Raw genomic sequence first — 25,317 nt, 5'->3', positions numbered from 1 at the left:
TGTGTGAATGAGTGTGTATGGTTGTTTCCCAGTGATGGATTGCAGCTGGAAGGGCATACACTGTGTAAAAACGTGCTGGATAAGTTGGCGGTTCATTCCACTGTGGTGACCCCGGAATAATAAAGGGACTAAGCCGAAAAGAAAATGAATGAATGAGCATTGGGCAGTTTGCGGTTTCAATGTGGACATTTTTGTCCTTAAAGTCTTGAGTGTACCTTCTTTGTAGTGTATTTTTTAAGGGAAATAAGGGCGAACTATTCCAATACACACAGTTATCAAAAATTGAAGGTTAAAAGTTTTTATTTTGGTTTTTAAAGTATTATTTAACAAAAAAATAGTAGTTTTCTGTGCTTATAAGTAGGGTGAGAGTATAAAACGATAAAAAAGTATGTAGAGTGTGTGTGTGTGTGTGTGTGTGTGTGTGTGTGTGTGTGTGTGTGTGTGTGTGTTGAGATGGCAGTGAAAGCCGACTGAGCTTCAGGACTGAATGAAGTCTTTCTGAACTGTGAGAAAAGTGTCTTTGAGGGAATCATGGGGGATTTGCTCCATTTCTTTTGAATTGACACAGCCTGCATTCTGTAAATCTGAGTGTGTTGTTGTTCTTTTCACAGTATAAAGCGTTAAATATTTCATACTACTCAGCATGAGAAACTGAAGATATTGAGCAGGTTACAACAGAAACTTCTGTAGGCGTGAATCTAACTGAAAAAACACACGGCGACAGTATGAGTGTGTGTTAAACTGCAACACAACAACTCAACAGTCCTCAAAAAGAGGCATTAAATACTCTGCGCTGTGAGCGTTCAACACACAGGCTATAAAGAGAGCTTTACTGAACAAAATCTGCTGCACTTTGTTCAATAAACACTTCAACAAGCAAAGGGAAATTGCTGGAAGAAATAATAATGATGGAAAAACTATTGGATATGGGCAGCCAATCACATCTGTTTGGCACAAGAACACAATAGCCAATCAGAGGCATTTAAATGACTCACTAAAATCAGCCGAACTCTGTATCTCACAATATTATACCTGATGCTTGAGGAATGTGGACGTATTGATGCAGATTTCTGACAGGAGTACATGATGGATGATATGATGACACGCTTCATTTAGAGATATATAGACATACAGAAAATAATAATGGGTCAACATCCCATAATGCAATTCACCACCGCAAATAAACACAAAAACACACAAAACACTGAAACTGCCATTTAGGGCGGAGCTAACAGTGATTTAGTAGGGTGTGTCTATTAATGATTCAGTGTGGAGCGAATAATAACTTAGGGCGGGTCTATCGATAATTTAGGGTTGGTCTATCAGTCCTTTTGGGCGGAGCTAACAGTAATTTAGGCTGAGTCTATCATTCCTTTAGGGCGGAGCTAACAGTAATTTAGGCTGAGGCTATCAGTCATTTAGGGCAGAGCTAACAATTTATTTAGGGCGGGTCTATCACCATTTAGGGCGGAGCTAACAGTATTTAGGGCTGGTCTATCGGTCATTTAGGGCGGAGCTAACAGTCATTTAGGCTGAGGCTATCAGTCATTTAGGGCGGAGCTAACAGTAATTTAGGGCGGGTCTATCAGTCATTTAGGGCAGAGCTAACAGTAATTTAGGGCTAGTCTATCAGTCATTTAGGGCGGAGCTAACAGTCATTTAGGGCTGGTCTATCTTGTCATTTAGGGCGGAGCTAACAGTAATTTAGGCTGAGGCTATCAGTCATTTAGGGCGGAGCTAACAGTCATTTAGGGCTGGTCTATCAGTCATTTAGGGCAGAGCTAACAGTAATTTAGGGCTGGTCTATCAGTCATTTAGGGCGGAGCTAACAGTCATTTAGGGCTGGTCTATCTTGTCATTTAGGGCAGAGCTAACAGTAATTTAGGGCTGGTCTATCAGTCATTTAGGGCGGAGCTAACAGTCATTTAGGGCTGGTCTATCTTGTCATTTAGGGCAGAGCTAAAAGTGATTTAGTAGAGCAGGTCCATCAGTCATTTAGGGTGGGGCTATCAGTAAATTAGGGCATAGCTACAGTAATTTATGTCAAGTCTATAAGTAATTTGGGGAGGAGTTAACAATAATTTAGGGCAGGTCTATCAGTCATTCAGGGTGGAGCTAACAGTAATTTAGAGCGGAGCTAACAGTGCTTTAGGGTGGAGCTAACAGTGATTTAGAGCGGAGCTAACAGTGCTTTAGGGTGGAGCTAACAGTGATTTAGTAGAGCGGGTCTATCAGTCATTTAGGGTGGGGCTATCAGTGATTTAGGGCGGAGCTAACAGTAATTTAGGGCAAGTCTATCTGTAATTTAGGGCGGAGTTAACATTAGTTTAGGGAAGGTGTGTCAGTAATTTCGGGCAGAGCTAACAGTAATTTAGGGTGGAGCTAACAGTAATTTAGAGCGGAGCTAACAGTGCTTTAGGGTGGAGCTAACAGTGATTTAGTAGAGCGGGTCTATCAGTCATTTAGGGTGGGGCTATCAGTGATTTAGGGCGGAGCTAACAGTGCTTTAGGGTGGAGCTAACAGTGATTTAGTAGAGCGGGTCTATCAGTCATTTAGGGTGGGGCTATCAGTGATTTAGGGCGGAGCTAACAGTAATTTAGGGCAAGTCTATCTGTAATTTAGGGCAGAGTTAGCATTAGTTTAGGGAAGGTGTGTCAGTAATTTCGGGCAGAGCTAACAGTAATTTAGGGAGAGTCTATCAGTCATTTAGGGCGGAGCTACCAGTGATTTATGCCAGATCTAACAGTAATTTAGGCCGGGTCTATCTGTAATTTAGAGCAGAGCTAACAGTCCTTTAGGGCGGAGCTAACTACGATTTAGTAGAGCAGTAGGGTGGGGCTACTAGTAATTTAGTGCAAGTCTATCAGTAGTTAGGGCGGAGTTAACAGTAATTTAGGGCAGGTCTATCAGTCATTAGGGCGGAGCCAACAGTGTTTTAGAGCGAGTCTATCGGTCCTTTAGGGCAAAGCTAAAAGTAATTTAGGGCGGCGCTAATTGTGGTTTAGTAGTGCAGGTCCATCAGTGATTTAGGGTGGGGCTATCTGTAATTTAGGGCGGAGCTAACAGTATTTTAGGGTGGAGTTATTAGTCGTTTAGGATTGGGCTCAGTTTTTTTTATATCACCCAGCCCAACTCTTCACCCAAAAAGAACACCAGGAGCACCACTTGTTTTCTGTTTTACATAACCAGCATAGTTTGTATTGTTTATTAACTTTATTTTCCACTTATTTAAATGTCCTGCTGTGTTGATATGTACTGTATGTACCCTGAGCTCCTGTAAACCACAAACAATTCCCAGTTTGCGCACACGTAAACTCTTTGTGATTGTGCATTATGAAGCTCAGTCTGCACTGAAGGTCACAGCAGCTCCAACTGTGCTCATTCTCCATTCACTGCTGTGTGTTTGAGCCTGTACAGGAGACTGTAGGGCTCAGTGACACGACAGCTGTCAGATCACACACACACACACACACACGCACGCACGCACACACACACGCACACACACACACGCACACACGCACACGCACACATGCACACACGCACACATGCACACACGCACACACACACTCTCTTCTCCATCAGAGTGAATGGTGGCCTCAGCGAGCCTCAATCCCTGTGGACTCAGGCAGAGAAATGAGCACTAATACCGGGTGACGGCGTGCTCTGTGTGCTCATTAGCTGGCCAGTGTTTCAATCTGAGCGTCAGAAAACACTGAACACACCCCTGCAGAACAGCATCTGTTGTTTGCAGATCAGCTTTCAGATGTGCTCCTCAACATTTCACTATATGGGGAACTCAAAGCTGCACAGAGACAGTCATTTATTTATTTATATGCTAAATTATAAACACATGTAGGCACATTTGAAAGAGATTTATTGCTCATTTTTTGTTTTATTTTATATTATTTGTAAAATATTATTTGCTTTACATGTTATTTATTTATTTACTATAGTTTATTTGCTATTAACAAACCCTTAACTAAGACTTTTAGTTCAATAAACTATTAGTTATCTGATTATTATGAGTTATCAATGCAGTAGTTGGGTTTCGGTGTTGATTATGGATGCAGAATAAGATCATATTTTATAAGTGCTAATAAACAGTTCATATCTTAATAGGGTTATGGTTAGGGTTATGGTTAGGTCAGGTAATAAGTCAGTAATAAATGGTGTAACCAAAGATCCCATGCACGTATTACATATATTAACACTTCATATTCACACTTGCATATATTTGAGATATTTATATTTAAAAACTACATATTTATTTCTAATACATGTTATACATAACCAGCCTGATCTCACAAGGAAACGTAAGTATTTTACATTTTGCCAGTTTAGTGGCTAATTCGTACAAATTCGTTCGAGTTCAGTCAAATTGTACGATTTTAAAAAGGAGGCGTGGCACCTAATCCCACCCCTAAACCCAACCGTCATTGGGGGATGAGCAAATCGCACTAAAATGTACGAATTAGATTGTACAAATTCGTACGAATTAGCCAATAAATGAAAAACCTTACGAATTGCTGTGAGATTGTGTTGGCATAACTATACATTTATTTTGAATGACAGAATTAATTTAACATTACATAAATACCTGACTACAGTCTTGCTGTTGATCCCAGTTGTAAGAGCCGCAAATAATAACTGGACTTCTAGTTGATGATGTGTAAAAGTGTCAGAAGGTGGATTTCTCTGATGAATCATCTGTTGATCTGCATCCCAATCATCAGTAACACTGCAGAAGACTAGCTTGAACCAGCATCGAGCTGAGATTCTCATAGATATCAGTCAAGTTTGGTGAAGGAGACATCATGGTTTGGGGTTACATTCAGTATGGGGGGGTGCGAGAGATCTGCAGAGTGGATGATCAACATCAACAGCCTGAGGTATGAAGACATCTGTGCTGCCCATTACATTACAAACCACAGGAGAGCAGCAGGATAGCGCTCCTCATACTTCAGCCTCCATCAAAGCTCCTGTAAGCAAAGAAGGTCAAGCTGCTCCAGGATTGGCCAGCCCAGTCACCAGATATGAACATTATTAAGCATGTCTGGGGTAAAATGAAGGAGGAGGCGTTAAAGATGAACACAAAGACTCTTGATGAACTCTGGGAGTCCTGCAGGAACGCTTTCTTCTTCATTCCAGATGACTTTATTAATCAGTGATGTGAGTCATGTCAGAGATGTATGGATGCAGTCCTCCAAGCTCATGATGGAGTCAGACACAATCTTCATTCTGTCTCCACTGCAGCAGGACTTTATATTCTATACTGGACATTATTTCTGTTCAGTGATGAGACTTTAGTCTGAGCAGAGTCAGACCGCACTGTCCTCATCCAATCCTTAAATATCAAGGCATGATTAGATTTTATTGTGTTCAAATCAGCAAAATCTAGAGGCCTTCACCTTTCATAGAGACACTTCTGACACCAAATCATCAACTATAAGTCAGGTTATTATTTTAGATTTTTTTTTTCAAGTTTTTTTTAGACTTTTGTCAGGAAGTGTATATTTGCAGAAATTATTAGCCGTTTTTTAAAAATATATGTAATGGTATTTTTTATTGTATTTTATATTATTTATAGTTGATTTATTGTTATTATGTCAAAGCTACAATCATTAAACACCGTCACATACATTTGTTTAATGCTGGCTTGATGTAAATCAACCAAAGCTGTAGTTGTGAAAGAAAAAAATCCCACACTTCCAACTCAAGTGTGAAATCAATGTTTTCAGACACTTAACCACACAGACCTAATTAAAACCTGGAAAAAACTGTTGAATGCTTATTAATTGCAATTAGTTAAACTTTAAAGTGTTTTACCCACTGAAGTAGGATTAAAGCACCTCTTTATAGTTTTATAACCACTCATATTGTGTTGTACATATGTAGTTAATACACTGAAAAGTATTTATGGCCAACTAAAATACATTTATAATGGATACTTCTCCCATATATATGTATTCTGTCTTCATTTACTCTGTCTCTCATCAATACATAAGCTGTGTGAGAAAACTGACTGATTATTAATGTTCTTAGAAATCTTTTCTTTTGTGTTTAGCTGAATAAAGCAGCTCATGCAGGTTTCAAAGGACATAAAGGAGAATAAATGATGAGCTACACCTTTAATATAGCATCTATTGAAGAGCACGCTGTCTATTTTAATATATCTGTAATGAAGCCGCAGTACATTTAAATACATGAACACAATGAATACACGAATGTGTAAAATGTAATATAAAATGTTTGAATGACTATACAATTATTTACATTTGCTTTAGCATGACAAAGTAAACTTCTTTAAAACCACTGCCAAATTAAATAGTTTTATTTTTTTGACATTATTACATAATTTTTTAAAGAAACAGTGATCAATGTGTTCCTCTTTAAGTGCTTTCATGCTATTAACAAACCATTTACTAAGACTTATACTTTAATAAACTACTAATTATCTGCTTATTAATAGTTAGTAATGCAGAAGTTGGGTTTAGGTGTGGATTAAGGATGTAAAAGGAAGATCATACTTCATGAGTACTAATTAACAGTTTATATCTTAATAGGGTTAAGGTTAGGGTTAGGTTAGGTAATAAGTCAGTAGTAAATGATGTGAATTGTGACTCAAACTAATGAGTAAGCAAAGTTTCCATGCATTTGTTTTAACACCTTATATACATTTACACTCACCGGCCACTTTATTAGGTACACCTGTCTAATTTCCCGTTAACACAAATCACATGGCAGCAACTCAGTGCTTTTATGCATGTAGACATGGTCAAGACCAGGGGTGGCCAACACTGTTCCTGGAGAGCCACCTTCCTGCAGATTTCAGTTGCAACCCATATCAAACACACCTGCCTGTCATTATCACGTGGTGTTCAGGTCCTAATTAATTGGTTCAAGTGTGTTTGATATGGGTAGCAACTGAAATCTGCAGGAAGGTGGCTCTCCAGGAACAGGGTTGGCCACCCCTGGTCAAGATGATCTGCTGCAGTTCAAAGCGAAATCAATATGTTATGCTCATCAACTCTTTTTAATAATGCAGCTAACTAAATTTAAATACAAATAGAAGATCTGAAAATATAAAATAATTTAGCTGTGAAAAATAAAATATTTTTATCAAATAAATAAAATAAAAATACTTTAAAAATAAAATAATAAAATATAATAATACAAATACAAACAAAAAGACTTTGAAAATAACAATAAAATAAAACATTTTATCAAATAAAATAAAAACATTTTTATCAAATAAAATATAAAAAATAAAACATAAAACCTGAAAATAAAATAAAATAAATCTAAAAATAATACAAAAAAATAAAACAAAACTTAAAAAAATAAATCAATTTTATATCAAATCAAATCAATTAAAAACAACAAAATTTATTTTAATATGAATAAAATAAAAATAACATATAACATAAACAAATAAAACATAATCGTTAGAAAATAATATAAAACAGAATTTTAAAAATATAGTTTTTATTAAACAAAACAACTTTTAAAAAATATAAATGCATTTTAATCAACAATATAAAGCTAACATAAAACTTAAACAAATAAAACAAAATAATTTGTCAAATAAAATAAAATACAACACATATAAATGAGTATAATATTTTATAAATAATAAAATATAATAATACAAATAAAAAAACAAAAACTATGTTGAAAATAACAATAAATGTAATATTTTATCAAATAAAACACTTTTATAAAAAATAATACATATATAATAAAAATAACTTAAAACTAATACAGGAAAAAATAAAACAAAACTTCAAAAATACAGTAAATTTTATAAAAACAATGAAATGTATTTTAATACAATAAAACTAACATTAAACTGAAAAAATAAAATTGAATAAATTTTATATAAAATAAAATTTTAAATATTTTAATACAGTAAAATAAAACAACCATAAAAATTAAACAAAAAATAAAATCTTTAAAAAAGTTATACAAATTTTTTTTTTTAAATAAAAATTATACAAAAATAAAATTAAATAAAACTTTAAAAAATAATAAAGCAATTATCAAACAAAGTAAAATAAAATCATTTAAAATCTAAAATAAAATTATATATATAACTGTGCTGCAACTTCATCTAATCAAAGAAAACACTTGAGCACAAATGAAAGCGTCCTGTAAATCAGCATGGCCTGCAGTGAAATCAGCATCAGTAATGTGGGTCTGCAGGTCTGATCTTTCAGACGGATGTTTATGAGGCAGGGGAACGGGGGACTTTTATAAGTAGAACATGCCGTTCATTTCAAACAGCAAATACTTTAATGTAATGGATCTCAAGAGAGCAATAAAGTTAATGAAGTGGCCATGTGACCTGTTTATTCTCCATCCGCAATGAATGAGAGCAGCAAAACAAAATAAAAGATCAGCACTGGATGTTACTTTAGTGAAGGAAAACTGGCAGAAGCCTGAACCTGTTACTTATATTTACACTGTTGAGGTCTGAAATACATCAGTATAATGAGGATTTTAAAAAAAATCACTGATGACAATGAATAAATGAATAAATAAATAAATAAATAAATAAATAAATAAATAAATAAATAAACACTTACAAATAAATAAAAAAATTGTAAAATAATAAATAAAATTTATTTTAATATTTTTAATAATACAAATATTGTATTTTAAAATAAAATAATAATATTTACAGTTTTGTTTTACTTTCTATTGACCAAAAACAGATTTTAAACACAAAATGCATCAAAAAATTATTTTAATAAAATATATTATTTAAAAAAATCACTAATGACAAAATAAATAAATAAAATAAAATAAAAACTCTGATGAATTTTAATAATAGATAATAAATAAATAATTTTGTGCGTGTGATAATAAATTAATAATAAATAAATAAAACTTATTTTTTTTAAATAATACAAACAAAATAAAATATATACTGGGTTTTAAATTAAATATAGTAATAATAAAAAAATAACAATAAAACATTTTTAATCAAGTAATTATAAGCTTCCTCTGGAGGTTACTGTGTGTGTGCGTGCATGTGTATGTGCATGCGTGCGTGCATATGTATGTGTGCGCAGATGTGAGTGTCACACATCAGTCAAAGCTGCTTTACTGTCCCTCGTGTGTGTGCTGTGATGAAAAAGTGTGTGTGTTGCGTTGTGTTGTGAAAGAGTGTGTGTGTGTGTGTGTGTGTGTGTGTGTGTGTGTGTGTGTGTGTGTGTGTGTGTGTGTGTGTGTGTGTGTGTGTTGTAAAAGAGAAAGCGGATCAAAGCTGAGCTCAACACTGACCTGAGGAGCTGCTTTTAATGAGACGCCAGCAGAAGATCAGGAACACTCAAACTTACTCAAAACTCACTCTTCTGCACTGCCTTTACTACGTTTACCAGCGGGTATGCATGCACTAAATCCAAACATACATTGAGCATTGAAAACTGCACTGTGAATTGTACAAAAATTCTGAAGATTGAAGACTGAACTGCCTGAGAGGCACAAACACTTATATCAACTTCATTTATACACAACACTGTACAAAGTGAGCCTCTAGCATGACCAGTGACCAGGCCAGAAAGGTGTCCATATGGAGATCAATAGATGACACAAACACAGTTATTACAAATCATAGACAGCGTTCAGTTGTTTTGTGGTGTTTATTTGATATTGTTTGTTGTGGAAAGGACTACATGATAATTATCCTATAGTCGTCAGTAATATGTGCTGTAGATATCATGAGTGTAAAAAGGAACAAAAGCCGTTGTCCTCAAACTGCCCCCTAGTGTTCATTCTACATACAAACTGCAGTCAAACGTGTTGAGGTACACTACATTTCAATCAGTTCTGCACTACTTTAAACAACATGTACGCATGCAACACTAAAAATATACATTGATCATTATAAAATTGCATTGGAAATTGCACACAAATTCAGAAGATGAAGATTTAGCTGCTTTAAATGCACACTTTTCATTAAATATTTACAGAATTTTCATTTAAACCCAGCATCATATAAAGTCAGCTATGAGTAAACTGACCACGCCAGAAAAGTGTCCATGTCAAGATCGATAGGTGACAAACACAATCATAATAAATCATAACCAGCATTAAGTTAACTACTGTTGTGGAAAGAACTGCATGAAACTTATAATTTGTTTGTCAATAATAAGTGCCTGTAAATAACATTAGTGTGAAAAGGAACTGAAGCTGTTGTACAAATAAAATAAAATCTTTTTAAAATAATGCAAAAATAAAATACAATACACTTTAATATAAATAAAAAAGCACAAAAGCACTAAAATGAAATATGTTTTAGCACAAATAAAATAAAACAAACATCAAACTTAAACAAATAAAGTAAAAAAAATAATATAGTAAAAAAAAAAAAAAAAAATATATATATATATATATATATATATATATATATATATATATATATATATATATATATATATATATATATATATAATAAAAATATATACCCAATAATTTGTATCAAATAAAATATATATTTTTAAACAAATAAAAAATTTATATTTATAGTTTTATACAAATAAAAATAAGCTAAAATAAAATGTGAACAGAATGATCTTTAAAAAATAAATGTTATATACATTGAAATAAAATCACATTTAAACAGTTAAATAGATATATATTTTATGCAAATAAAATAAAACTAACATAAAACTTAAACAAATAAAGTAAAAAAAAAAAAATATATATATATATATATATATATATATATATATATATATATATATATATATATATATATATATATATATATATTTATTTATTTATATTTATATATAAATTATACAAAATATGTCCAATAATTTGTATAAAATAAAATATCAAATAAAATATATTTTTAAATACATGAAAATGAAAAATATATAGTTTTATAAAAATAAAGTAAACTAACTAAATAAAAATAAATCTTTAAAAGATAAATGTTATAAAAAATACAATAAAAAACTTTTAAACTATTAAATGAATATATTTTAAGGCAAAGAATAAAACTAACATAAAACTTAAACAAATAAAATAAATCTTTAAAAAATAACGCAAATAAAATTAAATTTAAAACTGAAATAAAAAGTATTAAATAAAATAAAACATTTCTAAAAACTCAAATAAAATATGTTTTTGCAGTTTCACAGAAATGCAGACTGAAGCATGTATTTACAGTGAGTCATGTAAAGTGACATGTAAAGGCTTCACTAGGGTAATTAGGGTAAAGTTAGGGTAATTAGGCAAGTCATTGTATAACAGTGGTTTGTTCTGGAGACAATCCAACACTAATATTGCTGAAGGGGCGAATAATACTGAGCTTAAAATGGCTTTAAAACAATTCAAAACTGCTTTTATTCTAGCCCAAATAAAACAAATAAACTTTCTTCAGAAGAACAAATATTAGGAAATACTGTGAACAATTCCTGAATCTAATAAATATCACTTGAGAAATATTTAAAGGAGGTTGAATAATTCTGACTTCAGCTGTATGCAAGTGTGACTTTCAGAGAGTGAATGTGATTAGAGGCTCTCCAGTGCTGTCCGTCCACACACTTCTGTCCTTCTTCTTCTTGATGTGAAATGGTTTGTAGCTCAGATGTGCACCGAGCGCAGCGCTTTATTATTATTTATGAGGTGGAACATTGTCAAGTGCTTCTTGTGCTTCACAATGACCTTCATTTAGTTCGAGGCCATAAACCTCGACCGCCTTATATCACGGGAAATATTCACAAACGCCAGCTCATGCACACACACCAGAGACCGGCACCTGACATAAAGATGCATGAGTGTGTGTGTGTGTGTGTGTGTCTATGGCTCTATTTAAATGATCTAAGTGAATAAGGTGTAAAGTGCGTGGCACAGTTTCAGTTACATGGCAAATAAATTTTATTAGTTTGACATTTTGTCATGTTTATAGTCTAAATCAGTGTTTTTCAACTGGTGGGTCGCGACCCAAAAGTGGGTCACGGGAACATTTTCAGTGGGTCGCGGAGTGTGTGGTCAAAAAAAAACAACAAAGTTTAATTTATTACTTATTTTGCTTATACAGTACCAGACTTTTTTTTTTTTTTTAATTTTTGCGCGATAACCCTAACAATTGACATGTGTAATTTCATTTCAAGAGTTCACACTTAGCTGATGATTTACAAAGCTTATTTGGCATGCTGTCCCGGGAGAGAGCCCCGAGCTCAAGGGCTCCTCGAGCCCGGGGCTTCCTCCCGTTGGCAGAGCAAGAAGGGAGCCCGAGCTCGGTGGATCTCAGAACTCCCCTGCTGCTGTAGCTAAGGGAACGTAAGGGATTAGACAAGCTTGATTGTTATGCATGTTGAATGCCTTTGGATGGTGGGAGGAAACCGGAGAACCCGGGGAAAACCCAGGCGGACACGGGGAGAACATACAAACTCCCCACAGAAACACCCACCGGTCCTATGGAACTAGGGCCGGCAGTGTTCTTGCTGTGTGGCTTGCAGTGCTAACCACTGGACCGCCGTGCCGCCCAATCACAGGTAAAGGAGGAGAATAGGGGAGGAGGGGGGTTTCTTCCAAACGAAGATAAAGTGAACTGAAAACTGAGGCTATTTATAGTGGCTTAGGGCTCATATGATTGGAAGATAGTGATTAGCAAATGCGAGACTGGCCGTGATAAATCATAAGCACGTGATCCTCTCGAAATTAGTTTATGAATAAACTTCACTTAATGATAGCAACAAATATGTCAAAGTGCAAGTACGACCCCGAATATGTAAAGTATGGATTTACAAGTATTGACGACAGAAAAGACTTAAAGCCTCAGTGTCATATGTAGTGAGATGCTCTCATAAGAGAGCATGAAACCTTCTAAATTAAAACAACATTTAAACCAGACAACATGTTTTATTAACAGTTCAGTTTAGTTCATGGTAACTGAACATTTCCTTACCCTAACCACTGTTTACAGTATTTGTCGTTTTTACTTTGTAATATTTCTATAATTTGATCCATTTTTTTAAATGACAGCAATAAAATATTGTTTATTTGTAAGTCTCTTATTTGTGTCTTATGATGTATCTCTCACTATTTGTGTATGTTAACAAATAAATACGAATTAATTAAAATTCCTATAATTGTATTATATTTCCTAAAATTTGGCTCACACTTGATGACCATGTAAAAATGTGGGTCCCATGGCCAAACCAGTTGAGAACCCCTGGACTAAATATCTAAACATTCTTATATCAAGAAGCGTTTTCTCGACAACCTAACAATATTGTTTTGTTTTCAGAAATAATGAGTTTTTCGTTAAAACAAGCTAAATAATCTGCCAGTGTTGAAAGCAAATAATATTGTTTTTTTCGTTCTGACATAATTTTCTTACACCAATTGGCAGATTATTTTGCCTATTTTAAGGAAAAACTCACTTCATTTTGGCACATTATTTCTGAAAACGAGACAGAAATAATCTATTTTGCCTGTCCAGAAAATGCATTTATTAAGGAGGGGAAAAACAGTCGCCCGGTATAAAAGGGTTATCTTTGTTCTCTTGATGGGTTATGGCTGTGTTTTGAGCATAGTGTGCATTTAACCAATCAGAGTCTCATCTAGAGCAGCACGATTAATTGAAAAAAGATCACGATTTCAATTCAACCCTACACACCATCCAAATTCAGCTTATCTACGATTCAACCAATTATATTTTTAAGGGTGAGGAGAGAAGCAATGCAGTCTTTAGAGCAACACTGACACCTTCAAATGGCGTTAAAAGTGTCACGTACTGTATTTATAAGGTATAATTCACCTAGAAATGTCATTTCTGTCATCATGTAATGATGTATTTACGGCTGCGCATCACGCGTAAGCTGACCACGAGCTGTTTGCTTACTTCCAAAAACGCGTGCGTGCACGCATGACGCCTACTGTAGTGAACACAACCTGCATATGCTGTGAATAACAGGTAATAAAGTTGAACATAACGTTCAGTTTGTTGCACAGAGCGATCGTTTGAGAGCCGTGCGGGAGGTTGGATTTGCATGTGTGTGTTTTTTCTCACAGTGACAGCAGCCATGAGCTGCACTCGGAAGTGAAACCTGTGCGCACATCCTTTAAATGAACCTATCGCATTTTACAGTTAAGATTACGACACGCATTCGATATGTTTCTTTTTCTTTCATAGTGAACACAAAGTGTTGTGCATGAAAATAAATGTTTACAGTGTCAGTATAACAACCCTAGCCTATGTATATTGTTGAATATAACGCAAGGAGGAATCTGATAATGACAAATGTCTGATTTTACCAGTGAAAACAAATGATCTAATAATGCTGTCGACTACAAATGACAAGCACATGTTTTAAACATAATAAATCAATTTTATAATTATGAATAGTCTGAGTGTGTGTGTGTGTGTGTGTGTATGTTTTTGTGACATATCAGGACACAAATCTGTATAATGACATGGGTATGACACAGGTATTACAAAAAGCAGGTGAAATATGAGGATATTGGTGACGTCCTCATTTCTCAAAATGCTCATAAATCCTACAGGATGAGTTTAATCAGAGAGTAAAGCTGCACACAGTCTCCTGTGATGGTTGGGTTTAGGGGTGGGTTGGGGTGAGGGCAATATAATATACGGTTTGGACAGTATAAAATGAATGGAAACCTATGTAATGTCCCCACTTTTCACAAAAACAAACACGTGTGTGTGTGTGTGTGTGTGTGTGTGTGTGTGTGTGTGTGTGTGTGTGTGTGTGTGTGTGTGTGTGTGTGTGTGTGTGTGTGTGTTCTATTCCTGGGGGGGGGGTTGTGGGTAACGTTGAAGCCAATAGCCTAGTGGTAAGTGTGTCGACATATTGCACCCAGGTGCTCGCGGTGACCTGAGTTCTATTCCTGGCTCGAGGCCCTTTGCCGAACTATGCTCCCCACACTTTCCTGTCTGTAAATATCCATTGTTCTAAGGTGAAAAGCCCTAAAAATTATTATTGAAAAAAAAGGTGCATTTGCTATTGACATGGTGGACTTTGTAAGAGTAAAAGCTGAACGCTTCACTGGCGAGTCAAACAAAGCATCTGCAGAATGAGAATCTTCCCTTTGACCTTGGATTGGGGAAACGCTGGTAGACACACTCCCCATCTATTACATATTTAATTTCATAATTTTATTTGTTAAGTGCCAAAATTTGTTTCAAAACGATTTCTAAATTCAATATCCACCAAAGTAATAACTGATCAATAACAACAAACCGAGCTAAATCCAAACACACTTCCTATTCCCACACCCCAATATACAGTAGTGATGCATACGTCTCTAAAACCTGACAAATCTACACAAAAATGCTAATAAACATACATATGCATATAATAAATACTGATAATAATAATAACAACACTAAACAAATGTGAATAGTCATGAATAAACTGCCTACAACAGAGCCGGATTCCACCACAGAGGTGAATAAAGCATGGGAGGAGGAGGGGTTTTTATAATTGTGTAGACAATAACATTTTATTTTACATTTTAATCCTTAAATGTCTTCATGTTTAAAGATAATTGTGTATTGCTGAACATACCTCTGTGTGCAATAAACAATATGTATGCACATTTGTGGACCTGTATAGGCCCATATTACTAACACATTCTTTAAATAGCAAATAAAATGTCTGCGTTACTTATTTATTTGTTTAATACCACAGTCTGTTTCAGTTGCCTCAAAATAGCAACGTGTCAACAATGTGCCTTAACACACCTCCTTTTCAGCAGTGGCGCAAAAAGGGGGTATGCAGTATATGCGGCGCAAAAATAAATAAATAAATAAATAAATGTTTTGTTAAAAATGTTTTTTTTTGCATTTTGTATGAGTATAATATTGTATTTTAATAAATAAAAAATTATACCATGAGTTGCATACGTTGGCACACACATTTTAATTCAAAATCGACACTATAACATGCAGTCGCAGAGCCAAGTGTAAGGTGTTCATGTAAATGTAACTTTAGATTTTTTTTTTACAATTTTTATCAAAATAAAACTGTCAAATCATACATACAGTACAGTTGAGGTCAAAAGTTATAAGATTAATCTGAATTTTTTCTTTATTTAATATTATTTATTATTAATTATTTAATTATTTTGCCTAAATAAGAGGGATCACACAAAATGTATGTTTATGTAAGTACAGACCTATTTCACATAAACCGATATTTCATATAAAATATTTGGATTAAAAATTCACCTATATAAATATTATATACTTGATTATAATGATTCTTAACCCTGTTAAAGTTGACACATGAACAAATTGTCCGAATATTCACATTTTTTGGAACTGAAATGTTTTTAATCCTTCTATCAAAATCCATTTTATACAATATACATGTTTTTATAAATTTATTATGTGTCATATTGATACATCAGGCCTTTTGGTAACTTTTTTTGTTCAAAACTATTTTATTTTAGTTACAAAACTTGAACCCGCATACCTCTCAGTATATGTGTAGTTGCGCCCCTGCTTTTCAGACTAGCAAACACATGAGCGCAGAAATGCATTTAAAGAACTTGGTGCAAAACAATGTGAAGCGGGTCCAGAGCCTGTTTTACCATCATTAAAGTAGCAAAAGTGGATTCAGACACGCTCTTAATGCTTTTGTGCCATGTGCTTTATGTGTCCAATGTGTTCAAGATAAAGCATGAAGTTTACTTAAAATGTTACTCCATTTAAAGTCTATATGAAGGCCAATGGTGTGGTGTTGTTTTAAATATAAAGCGTGCGTGGTTTGGTACACCTGCTGTAAGAAAAATACATCCCTCAATGCATTGTTGTACATTAAGATGCTGCAGTCCACCTGCTTCAGCTGGACAAGCTCACTTCTGCATCTCTATATGTAGATCATCCTCACAGCTGCAGCGAGGCTTTATTTACCGCATTTACTTACTCATTTATTTCACAGAGGTATATATATTTCATCTTTAGATTGTGCATGAGAAGCAGGTTTTGTTTCAACAAATGGTTTTCAGAAATAATGAGTCAAAATGAAGTGAGTTTTTCCTTAAATAAGCAAAATGATCTGCCAATGGGGTGAGCAACATAATATCATGTCCAAAGAAAAAACAAGATTATTTTTCTTTCTCCATTGGCAGATTATTTTGTTGTTTTACAGAAAGACTCTCTCATTATTTCCGAAAACAACACTACATTTTAGCTTGTTTGGAAAATGCTTCTTGATTTAAGTGTTTTAAGATACATGGAGGGGCGAGGCAGTGGCGCAGTAGGTAGAGCTGTCGCCTCACAGCAAGAAGGTCACTGGGTCGAACCTCGGCTCAGTTGGCGTATTTGTGTGGAGTTTGCATGTTCTCCCTGGGTTTCCTCCGGGTGCTTCGGTTTCCCCAACAATGCGGTGAATTGGGTAGCATCCACTACGTAAAAACGTGCTGGATAAGTTGGCGGTTCATTCCGCTGTGGCGACCCCGTATTAATAAAGGCACAAAGCCGACAAGAAAATGAATGAAGATACTTGGACTAAATTTATGAATTAATTATTAATTACGATATTATTAATGGAGCAGCAACTACACGTTGGCTCTTTCTCTCCACATGTAATAACCATCTTTTTAGTTTTGGAGATTTTAAAAAAGAGATGTGGATTTCCACATTCCAGTTGAGCAAGAGGCTCATGCATGCTCATTTGTGAGTCTCTTTAGATAAAAGTGTCTGCTAAATGAATAAATGCAAATGTTCTTCTTCTTCCTCCGCATCATGTAAAAGGCTCACAGTATCACATGCATACTTAATGATATAGTGCTTTTTTTAAAGAAATTAACACAAGGAATTGTATAGGAAATAAACGATGAAGGAGATAAAACACATCCCAGTGAAGCTCCAAACTAAGACATCATTTTATCCTCCAACACTGTAGAAAACACACAATAACTTTGCTTTTTTCTGTAAAATTCAGCATTTTGTGATTATTCTATTTGACATTCAAGTACTGTACTTTCAAGAAGAGTGTAAATCCTGTGCAATATTCCAGTATTAAGGATGTATCTGATTCACATTGATGAACACAGCTAGTGTGTGTGTGTGTGACTGACCTCTGAGGAAGCAGTGTTTGCTGTGCAGGGCTGATATTGTCCTGCGCCGCACACACGCCGATCTGTACAGCTCGCAGTGGTTCTGGTAGAAGCGTCCGTCAGATCCACACACCGGCACAAACGTGCTGTGGCACCTCTCCTGACACACACACTCCGCTCGGCCCGTCGCTGCACGCACCACACACTCCCGGCCCCGACCGCAGGATGACCTCTGACACACAGCCGCATCTGGAGGAACAACACACACAGAGATAATGCAGCAGGCTGGAGGAATACAGCTGTATACAGCTAAAGTCAGCAATATTAGCTCTCCTGAATTATTATTAAAATAATAGAAGATTTATTCAGCACATTTCTAATCATAATAGCTTTAATAACTCATCTCTAATAACTGATTTCTTTTATCTTTGTCATGATGACAGCACATAATATTAGACTAGATATTCTTCAAGACACTTCTATACAGCTTAAAGTGACATGTAAAGGCTTCACTAGGGTAATTAGGGTAAAGTTAGTGTAATTAGGCAAGTCATTGTATAACAGTGGTTTGATCTGGAGACAATCCAACACTAATATTGCTGAAGGGGCGTATAATATTGACCTTAAAATTGGTTTAACACAATCAAAAACTGCTTTTATTCTAACAGAAATAAAACAAATAAGACTTTTTCCAGAAGAACAAATATTATCAGACATACTGTGAACAATTCCTGAATCTGTTCAACACCATTTGGCAAATTTCAAAGGGGGTTTAATAATTCTGATTGCAACTGTATATATATATATATATATATATATATATTAGGGATGTAACGGTATCAGAATTTCACGGTTCGGTAATACCTCGGTATGAATGTCACGGTACGGTATTTATTAAATCATTTACAGGAAAAAACAAAACTTATGAAAATACTCCAAAAAAGTGCAAAAGTGTCAATGACATACAAATTAGTCATCTATCTGTAAGCTTTGAAACAGGAACTTCAATTTTAATAACAAAATAATATTAAACCATGTAAAAAAATAAAGTTTCAATTTAGTATTGTTGAAAACTCATCACATTCAACATTTAATCACTCACTCACTTAGATAGAGATGGGTTTAAAGGAAAATTATCATATAAATATAATCTGGTAAAAGCTGGTATCTCTGGGCATTTACAATGTCCCCTGCAACAGAAAAAAAACCCTCTCATTTGGGACTGAGGTTTCTGGGACAAGAGAGATATGACTTGGCCCAGGTTGACAGCAGTGGGTAACGTTGTGCATTGTCTTTCCCCCACTTGAGAGGACAAACCATGAGTGAGATAGAGATCTCATGTCTGCATCAATCTGAACAGTGTGCTGACAACACCGCTATTCAGTACGCGCGTGACAACACCGCTATTCAGTAGGCGCGCGACAACACAGCTGATAAGAACTCGCGCGACAACACCGCTATTCAGTAGGCGCGCGACAACACAGCTGATAAGAACTCGCGCGACAACACCGCTATTCAGTAGGCGCGCGACAACACAGCTGATAAGAACTCGCGCGACAACACCGCTATTCAGTAGGCGCGCGACAACACAGCTGATAAGAACTCGCGCGACAACACCGCTATTCAGTACGCGCGCGACAACACCGCTATTCAGTAGGCGCGCGACAACACCGCTATTCAGTAGGCGCGCGACAACACCGCTATTCAGTAGGCGCGCGACAACACAGCTGATAAGAACTCGCGCGACAACACCGCTATTCAGTACGCGCGCGACAACACCGCTATTCAGTAGGCGCGCGACAACACAGCTGATAAGAACTCGCGCGACAACACCGCTATTCAGTACGCGCGCGACAACACCGCTATTCAGTACGCGCGCGACAACACCGCTATTCAGTAGGCGCGCGACAACACAGCTGATAAGAACTCGCGCGACAACACCGCTATTCAGTAGGCGCGCGACAACACAGCTGATAAGAACTCGCGCGACAACACCGCTATTCAGTACACGCGCGACAACACAGCTGATAAGAACTCGCGCGACAACACCGCTATTCAGTACGCGCGCGGCGACAACACCCGCTTTAGAGTTTTCCAGCTCTTTTCATCCCCGCTTCTAGCAGCACACTCCATTTCCGCATTACTGGATCTGTAGCGACAACGGACCGCAAGGGATGATGGTCAAGCATGGGCTGATGGGAATTGTAGTGTCCGGTACCTCCCGTTCGCTTCATTCGCCTGAGCAAATTTTCTCAGAAGACCTAAAGTTTTACCGAGTCATGCGACTACGGTAATATAAAAAAAAATTAATATTGCGATATGACGGTACATCCCTAATATATATATATATATCTCACTAAATAACACAGTTAATTCAAAAGTAGATTACATACATTTATATTTCCACACCTGCAATAAAGTCTGGACAGCTCTTTCAGATGAATCTCCTGCTGGGTCACACACACACTGGACTTTCAGTATCAAACACAGCAGACTCTCTGCTTCTGCAGGCGACAGAAACTGACTCCCAATTAATTCAGTGCCACTGACTGAGAGTGCTAGTCTGCTCTGCGCAACACACCACCACCGCTGCAGGAGCCCTACATATATGCTGCACCATCCAATACATATATTTACTTGTGTAAGTTTGTGTAAATATATTTATTTATTCATTCATTATATTTTCAGCTTAGTCCCTTTATTAATCAGGAGTCACCACAGAGGAATAACTCGCCAACTTATCCAGCATAAGTTTTATGCAGTGGATGCCCTTCCATCTGCAATCCATCACAGGGAAACACCCATACACTTTCATGCACACACACTACGATCAATTTAGCTTAATCAATTCAGATATAGTACACAGATATTGATATTTCACAAAGTTTTTTTGAATCCACCAAGCTTCGCAATGTTTTACATTTTTAAATCTAAATCCCAAATATCAGAAATGACAACAGATTGTTAGGATTTAATTAATGTCAATATTAATGTTATTGAGTAATGCACTTACTTCACAGATTTCATTCTGGTTTTGACGCAAAAGAAAATTTACCTTGTTAAAAACCAAAGAATTGTCTAAAGTGACATTTTTGACAAAAAAAAAAACTATCATTAATATCCTTATTATCATAAGATGAAACTTCTGAGCCTAATCAGAGGAGCCTGATAGGAAATGATCATTTACAAACCAAAACAATTATGTATATATATATATATATATATATACACATGCAGTTGAATTCAGAATTATTAGCCCCCTTTTGAAGGGAAATATTTCCCAAATGATGTTTGACAGAGCAAGGAAATTTTCACAGTATGTCTGATAATATTTTTTCTTCTAGAAAAAGTCCAATTTGTTTTATTTCGGCTAGAATAAAAGCAGTTTTAATTTTTTTAATTTTTTAATTAATTTATTTTTTTTTTTACTATTTCTTGGGACCAAATTATTAGCCCCTTTAAGCTAATATTTTTTTCGATAGTCTACAGAACAAACCATCGTTATAGAATAACTTGCCTAATTACTTTAACCTGCCTAGTTAACCTTATTAACCTAGTGAAGCCTTTAAATGTCACTTTAAGCTGTATAGAAGTGTCTTGAAAAATATCAAGTAAAATATTATTTACTGTCATCAGGACAAAGATAAATAAATCAGTTATTAGAAATAAGTTTTTAAAACTATTATGCTTAGAAATGTGCTGAAACAATCTTCCTCCATTAAACAGAAATTGTGGAAAAAAGTAAACAGGGGCGCTAATAATTCTGACTTCAACTGTTTATACTGTATATATATATATATATATATAAATTATAGCTTAAATAAAAAAAACCTTTAAGCTTTTTTCGATAGTTTACAGAACAAACCATCATTATACAATAACTTGCCTAATTACCCTAACCTGCCTAGATCCCCTAATTACCCTAGTGAAGCCTTTAAATGTCACTGTAAGCTGTGTGAAAGAGTCTTGAAGAATATCTAGTCTAATATTATTTACTGTCATCATGACAAAGAGAAAATAAATCAGTTATTAGAGATGAGTTATTAAACTATTATGATTAGAAATGTGTTAAAGAAATCTTTTAAAATCAGTTTGTAGTTATTATACTTTAAAACATTTCTCAAAAATCTGCAGATTTTGTACAAAATTCTGCACACAAAAAGCAAAACGTAAATAAATAAAAGAATTGCCTATAAATTTAGTCTGGCCCTGTGTTATGTGTTTGGATCAGATACGGCTGTAAGAGCAATAGTGCTGATCAAATCTGATACACACTGCAAAAATAAATAAGATCTGCCTCTATGAGCTCAGCCCATGTGGTTTCCTTTACTAATTATTTACCGCACCTCCATAAGGCAACAGCAGACACGAACAAACACCCGCCCGACATCGTGACCTTTCCCTGCATGTCAAGGTTGCAGACGATTAGCAGATCATTTGTATTCATATATATATATATAGCGGATCATTTGTATTCTCTGTGCACTGACGATTAGACTCTGAGCTCTGCTTCTGAGAGGAAGATTTGCTCTTCCCTGCTGTCCGATCATCTCTTTTCTTTCTCTGCTCCGAGCTGAACAGTCTGCTCCAAAAACACACGACTGCGCCTCTTACAGCGCTATTAGTGATTCTGCAGAGACGCTGTCCTCTCCGCAGCCGCTGACAACTCACAACTGCAGTCGGCTGTGATTTACTTAAGAAGCTAAAGAGTTGATGTGTAATCCATTCGGCCTGGGCAGCCACACAATGGAGATACACGAGTCTTAAAGGGCTCGCACAAATCTACACAACTCCCACAAGCTGCTCAGAGGACGGAGTGTTGTGTTTGGATATTATTCGGATTTATTATTTGGATATTTATTTGGTTGTTGTTGTGTCTTTGATTATTGTCTATTTGGTTGGTATTCTGTGTTTGGTTATTGTGTATTTGGTTATTGTGTATTTGGTGATTGTGTGTTTGGTTATTTATTGTGTGTTTGGCTATTGTGTCTTTGATTATTGTCTATTTGGTTGGTATTGTGTGTTTGGTTATTTAGTGTGTATTTGGTTATTGTGTGTTTGGTTATTGTGTGTTTGGTTATTTATTGTGTGTTTGGTTATTGTGTCTTTGATTATTGTCTATTTGGTTGGTATTGTGTATTTAGTTATTGTGTTTTTGGGTGGTATTGTGTGTTTGGTTATTGTGTGTTTGGTTATTGTGTGTTTGGTTATTGTGTATTTGGTTATTGTGTATTTGGTTATTGTGTATTTGGTTGGTATCGTGTGTTTGGTTATTGTGTATTTGGTTATTGTGTGTTTGGTTATTGTGTGTTTGGTTATTGTCTATTTGGTTGGTATTGTGTGTTTGGTTATTGTGTATTTGGTTATTGTGTGTTTGGTTGGTATTGTGTGTTTGGTTATTGTCTATTTGGTTGGTATTGTATGTTTGGTTATTTAGTGTGTATTTGGTTATTGTATTTGATTATTGTGTGTTTGGTTATTTATTGTGAGTTATTTATTGTGAGTTGGTTATTGTGTCTTTGATTATTGCCTATGTGGTTTGTATTGTGTATTTGGTTATTGTGTATTTGGTTATTGTGTGTTTGGTTGGTATTGTGTGTTTGGTTATTGTGTGTTTGGTTATTGTGTCTTTAATTATTGTCTATGTGGTTTGTATTGCGTATTTGGTTATTGTGTGTTTGGTTGGTATTGTGTGTTTGGTTATTGTGTATTTGGTTACTGTGTATTTGGTTGGTATTGTGTGTTTGGTTTTTGTGTGTTAGGTTATTTATTGTGTTTGCTTATTGTGTATTTGGTTGGAATTGTGTGTTTGGTTGCTGTGTGTTTGGTTATTTATTGTGTGTTTGGTTAGTGTGCTTTTGGCGATTGTGTGCATGTTTGTAGTGTGTTTTTGGGTGTGTTTTTGGTGATTTTGTGCTTTTTTGTAGTGTGTTTTGATGATAGTGCATTTGTTTATCGAGTGTTTGGTGGTGATCGTGTGTTTGTTTATCATGTGTTTGGTTGTTATTGTGTGTTTGGTGATTGTGTGCTTGATTGTAGTGTGTTTTGGTGATAGTGCATTTGTTTATCGTGTGTTTGGTGGTGATCGTGTGTTTGTTTATCATGTGTTTGGTTGTTATTGTGAGTTTGGTGATCGTGTGCTTGTTTATCATGTGTTTGGTTGTTATTGTGTTTTGGGTGATTGTGTGTTTGTTTATCCTATATTTTTGGTGATTGTGTGCTTGTTTGTAGTGTGTTTTGGTGATTGTGCATTTGTTTATTGTGTATTTGGTGGTGATTGTGTGTTTATTTATCATGTGTTTGGTTGTTATTGTGTGTTGGGTGATTGTGTGTTTGTTTATCCTATATTTTTGGTGATTGTGTGCTTGTTTGTAGTGTGTTTTAGTGTTTGTGCATTTGTTTATCGTGTGTATGGTGGTGATTGTGTGTTTATTTATCATGTGTTTGGTTGTTATTGTGTGTTGGGTGATTGTGTGTTTGTTTATCCTATATTTTTGGTGATTGTGTGCTTGTTTGTAGTGTGTTTTAGTGTTTGTGCATTTGTTTATCGTGTGTATGGTGGTGATTGTGTGTTTGTTTAACATGTGTTTGGTTTCTATTGTGTGTCTCTTTATCTCTGCTATTATTCTCAGGCGTGTTCAGCAGCTGTGTGTTTGTTCCAGCAGTGTCTCCAGGCCTGATTGACAGAGACTCAGACTCTGGATGGATAATTCTAGGACTCACAGAGGGAACGTTTGGAAGTGTTGTGCGTCTGTTGTGTGTCTGTCCGTGCTGAATTCCTCCAGATCTTCTCATTGTCCTCCAGTAAATGTGACTAATTGAATGCTTTGAAAGGGAATCAAGCAGACGAGAGCAACAGTGGTGTAATCTCTGAAACACACTCATAATTCAGCACACCCCCCACAGACCAACACACACTTCTCACAGCTCTTCAAATCCTGCACTAAACTCTTCGGAAATATTCTTTGAAGATCAACATTTGGTCCCACTTTATAATGTGGCCTTAATATCTATATTACATTTAAACAACAAGATTCCAGCGACAACGGATTGCACCAAACGCAACGCCATATGACAGATATGTTTAAATACCAGCCACTGCACTCTCAATCAAATAGAACAATAGCTCAATGTACCAGCAATGGTGTATATGCACACAGACTTTTCATTTTCAATCAGCAAGCCCAAGCACTTACACTGAACTGTCTTCTCACAACAAAATCACCATGTTTAAGATCAGGTTTCTTCAAAAATCTCCACTGCCTGATTGA

The 25,317-nt window shown here is 35.4% G+C and overlaps 1 protein-coding gene across 3 annotated transcripts in view; it reads right to left on the bottom strand.

Annotated features, from left to right (window-relative positions):
• fstl4 (follistatin-like 4) overlaps nt 1-25,317 on the bottom strand; it is a 269,047-nt gene that overhangs the window by 109,129 nt on the left and 134,601 nt on the right. For all 3 annotated transcript variants that reach the window (XM_073934943.1, NM_001031843.2, XM_021468896.3), the window contains 1 exon segment: nt 18,068-18,295. In XM_073934943.1, coding sequence (XP_073791044.1) covers nt 18,068-18,295 — 228 coding nt within the window.

Source organism: Danio rerio, chromosome 21, assembly GCF_049306965.1.
Source record: "Danio rerio strain Tuebingen ecotype United States chromosome 21, GRCz12tu, whole genome shotgun sequence".
Taxonomy (NCBI): Eukaryota; Metazoa; Chordata; class Actinopteri; order Cypriniformes; family Danionidae; genus Danio; species Danio rerio.
Note: the sequence above shows the minus strand (reverse complement) of the source record. Positions and strands in the feature narration are given on the sequence as shown.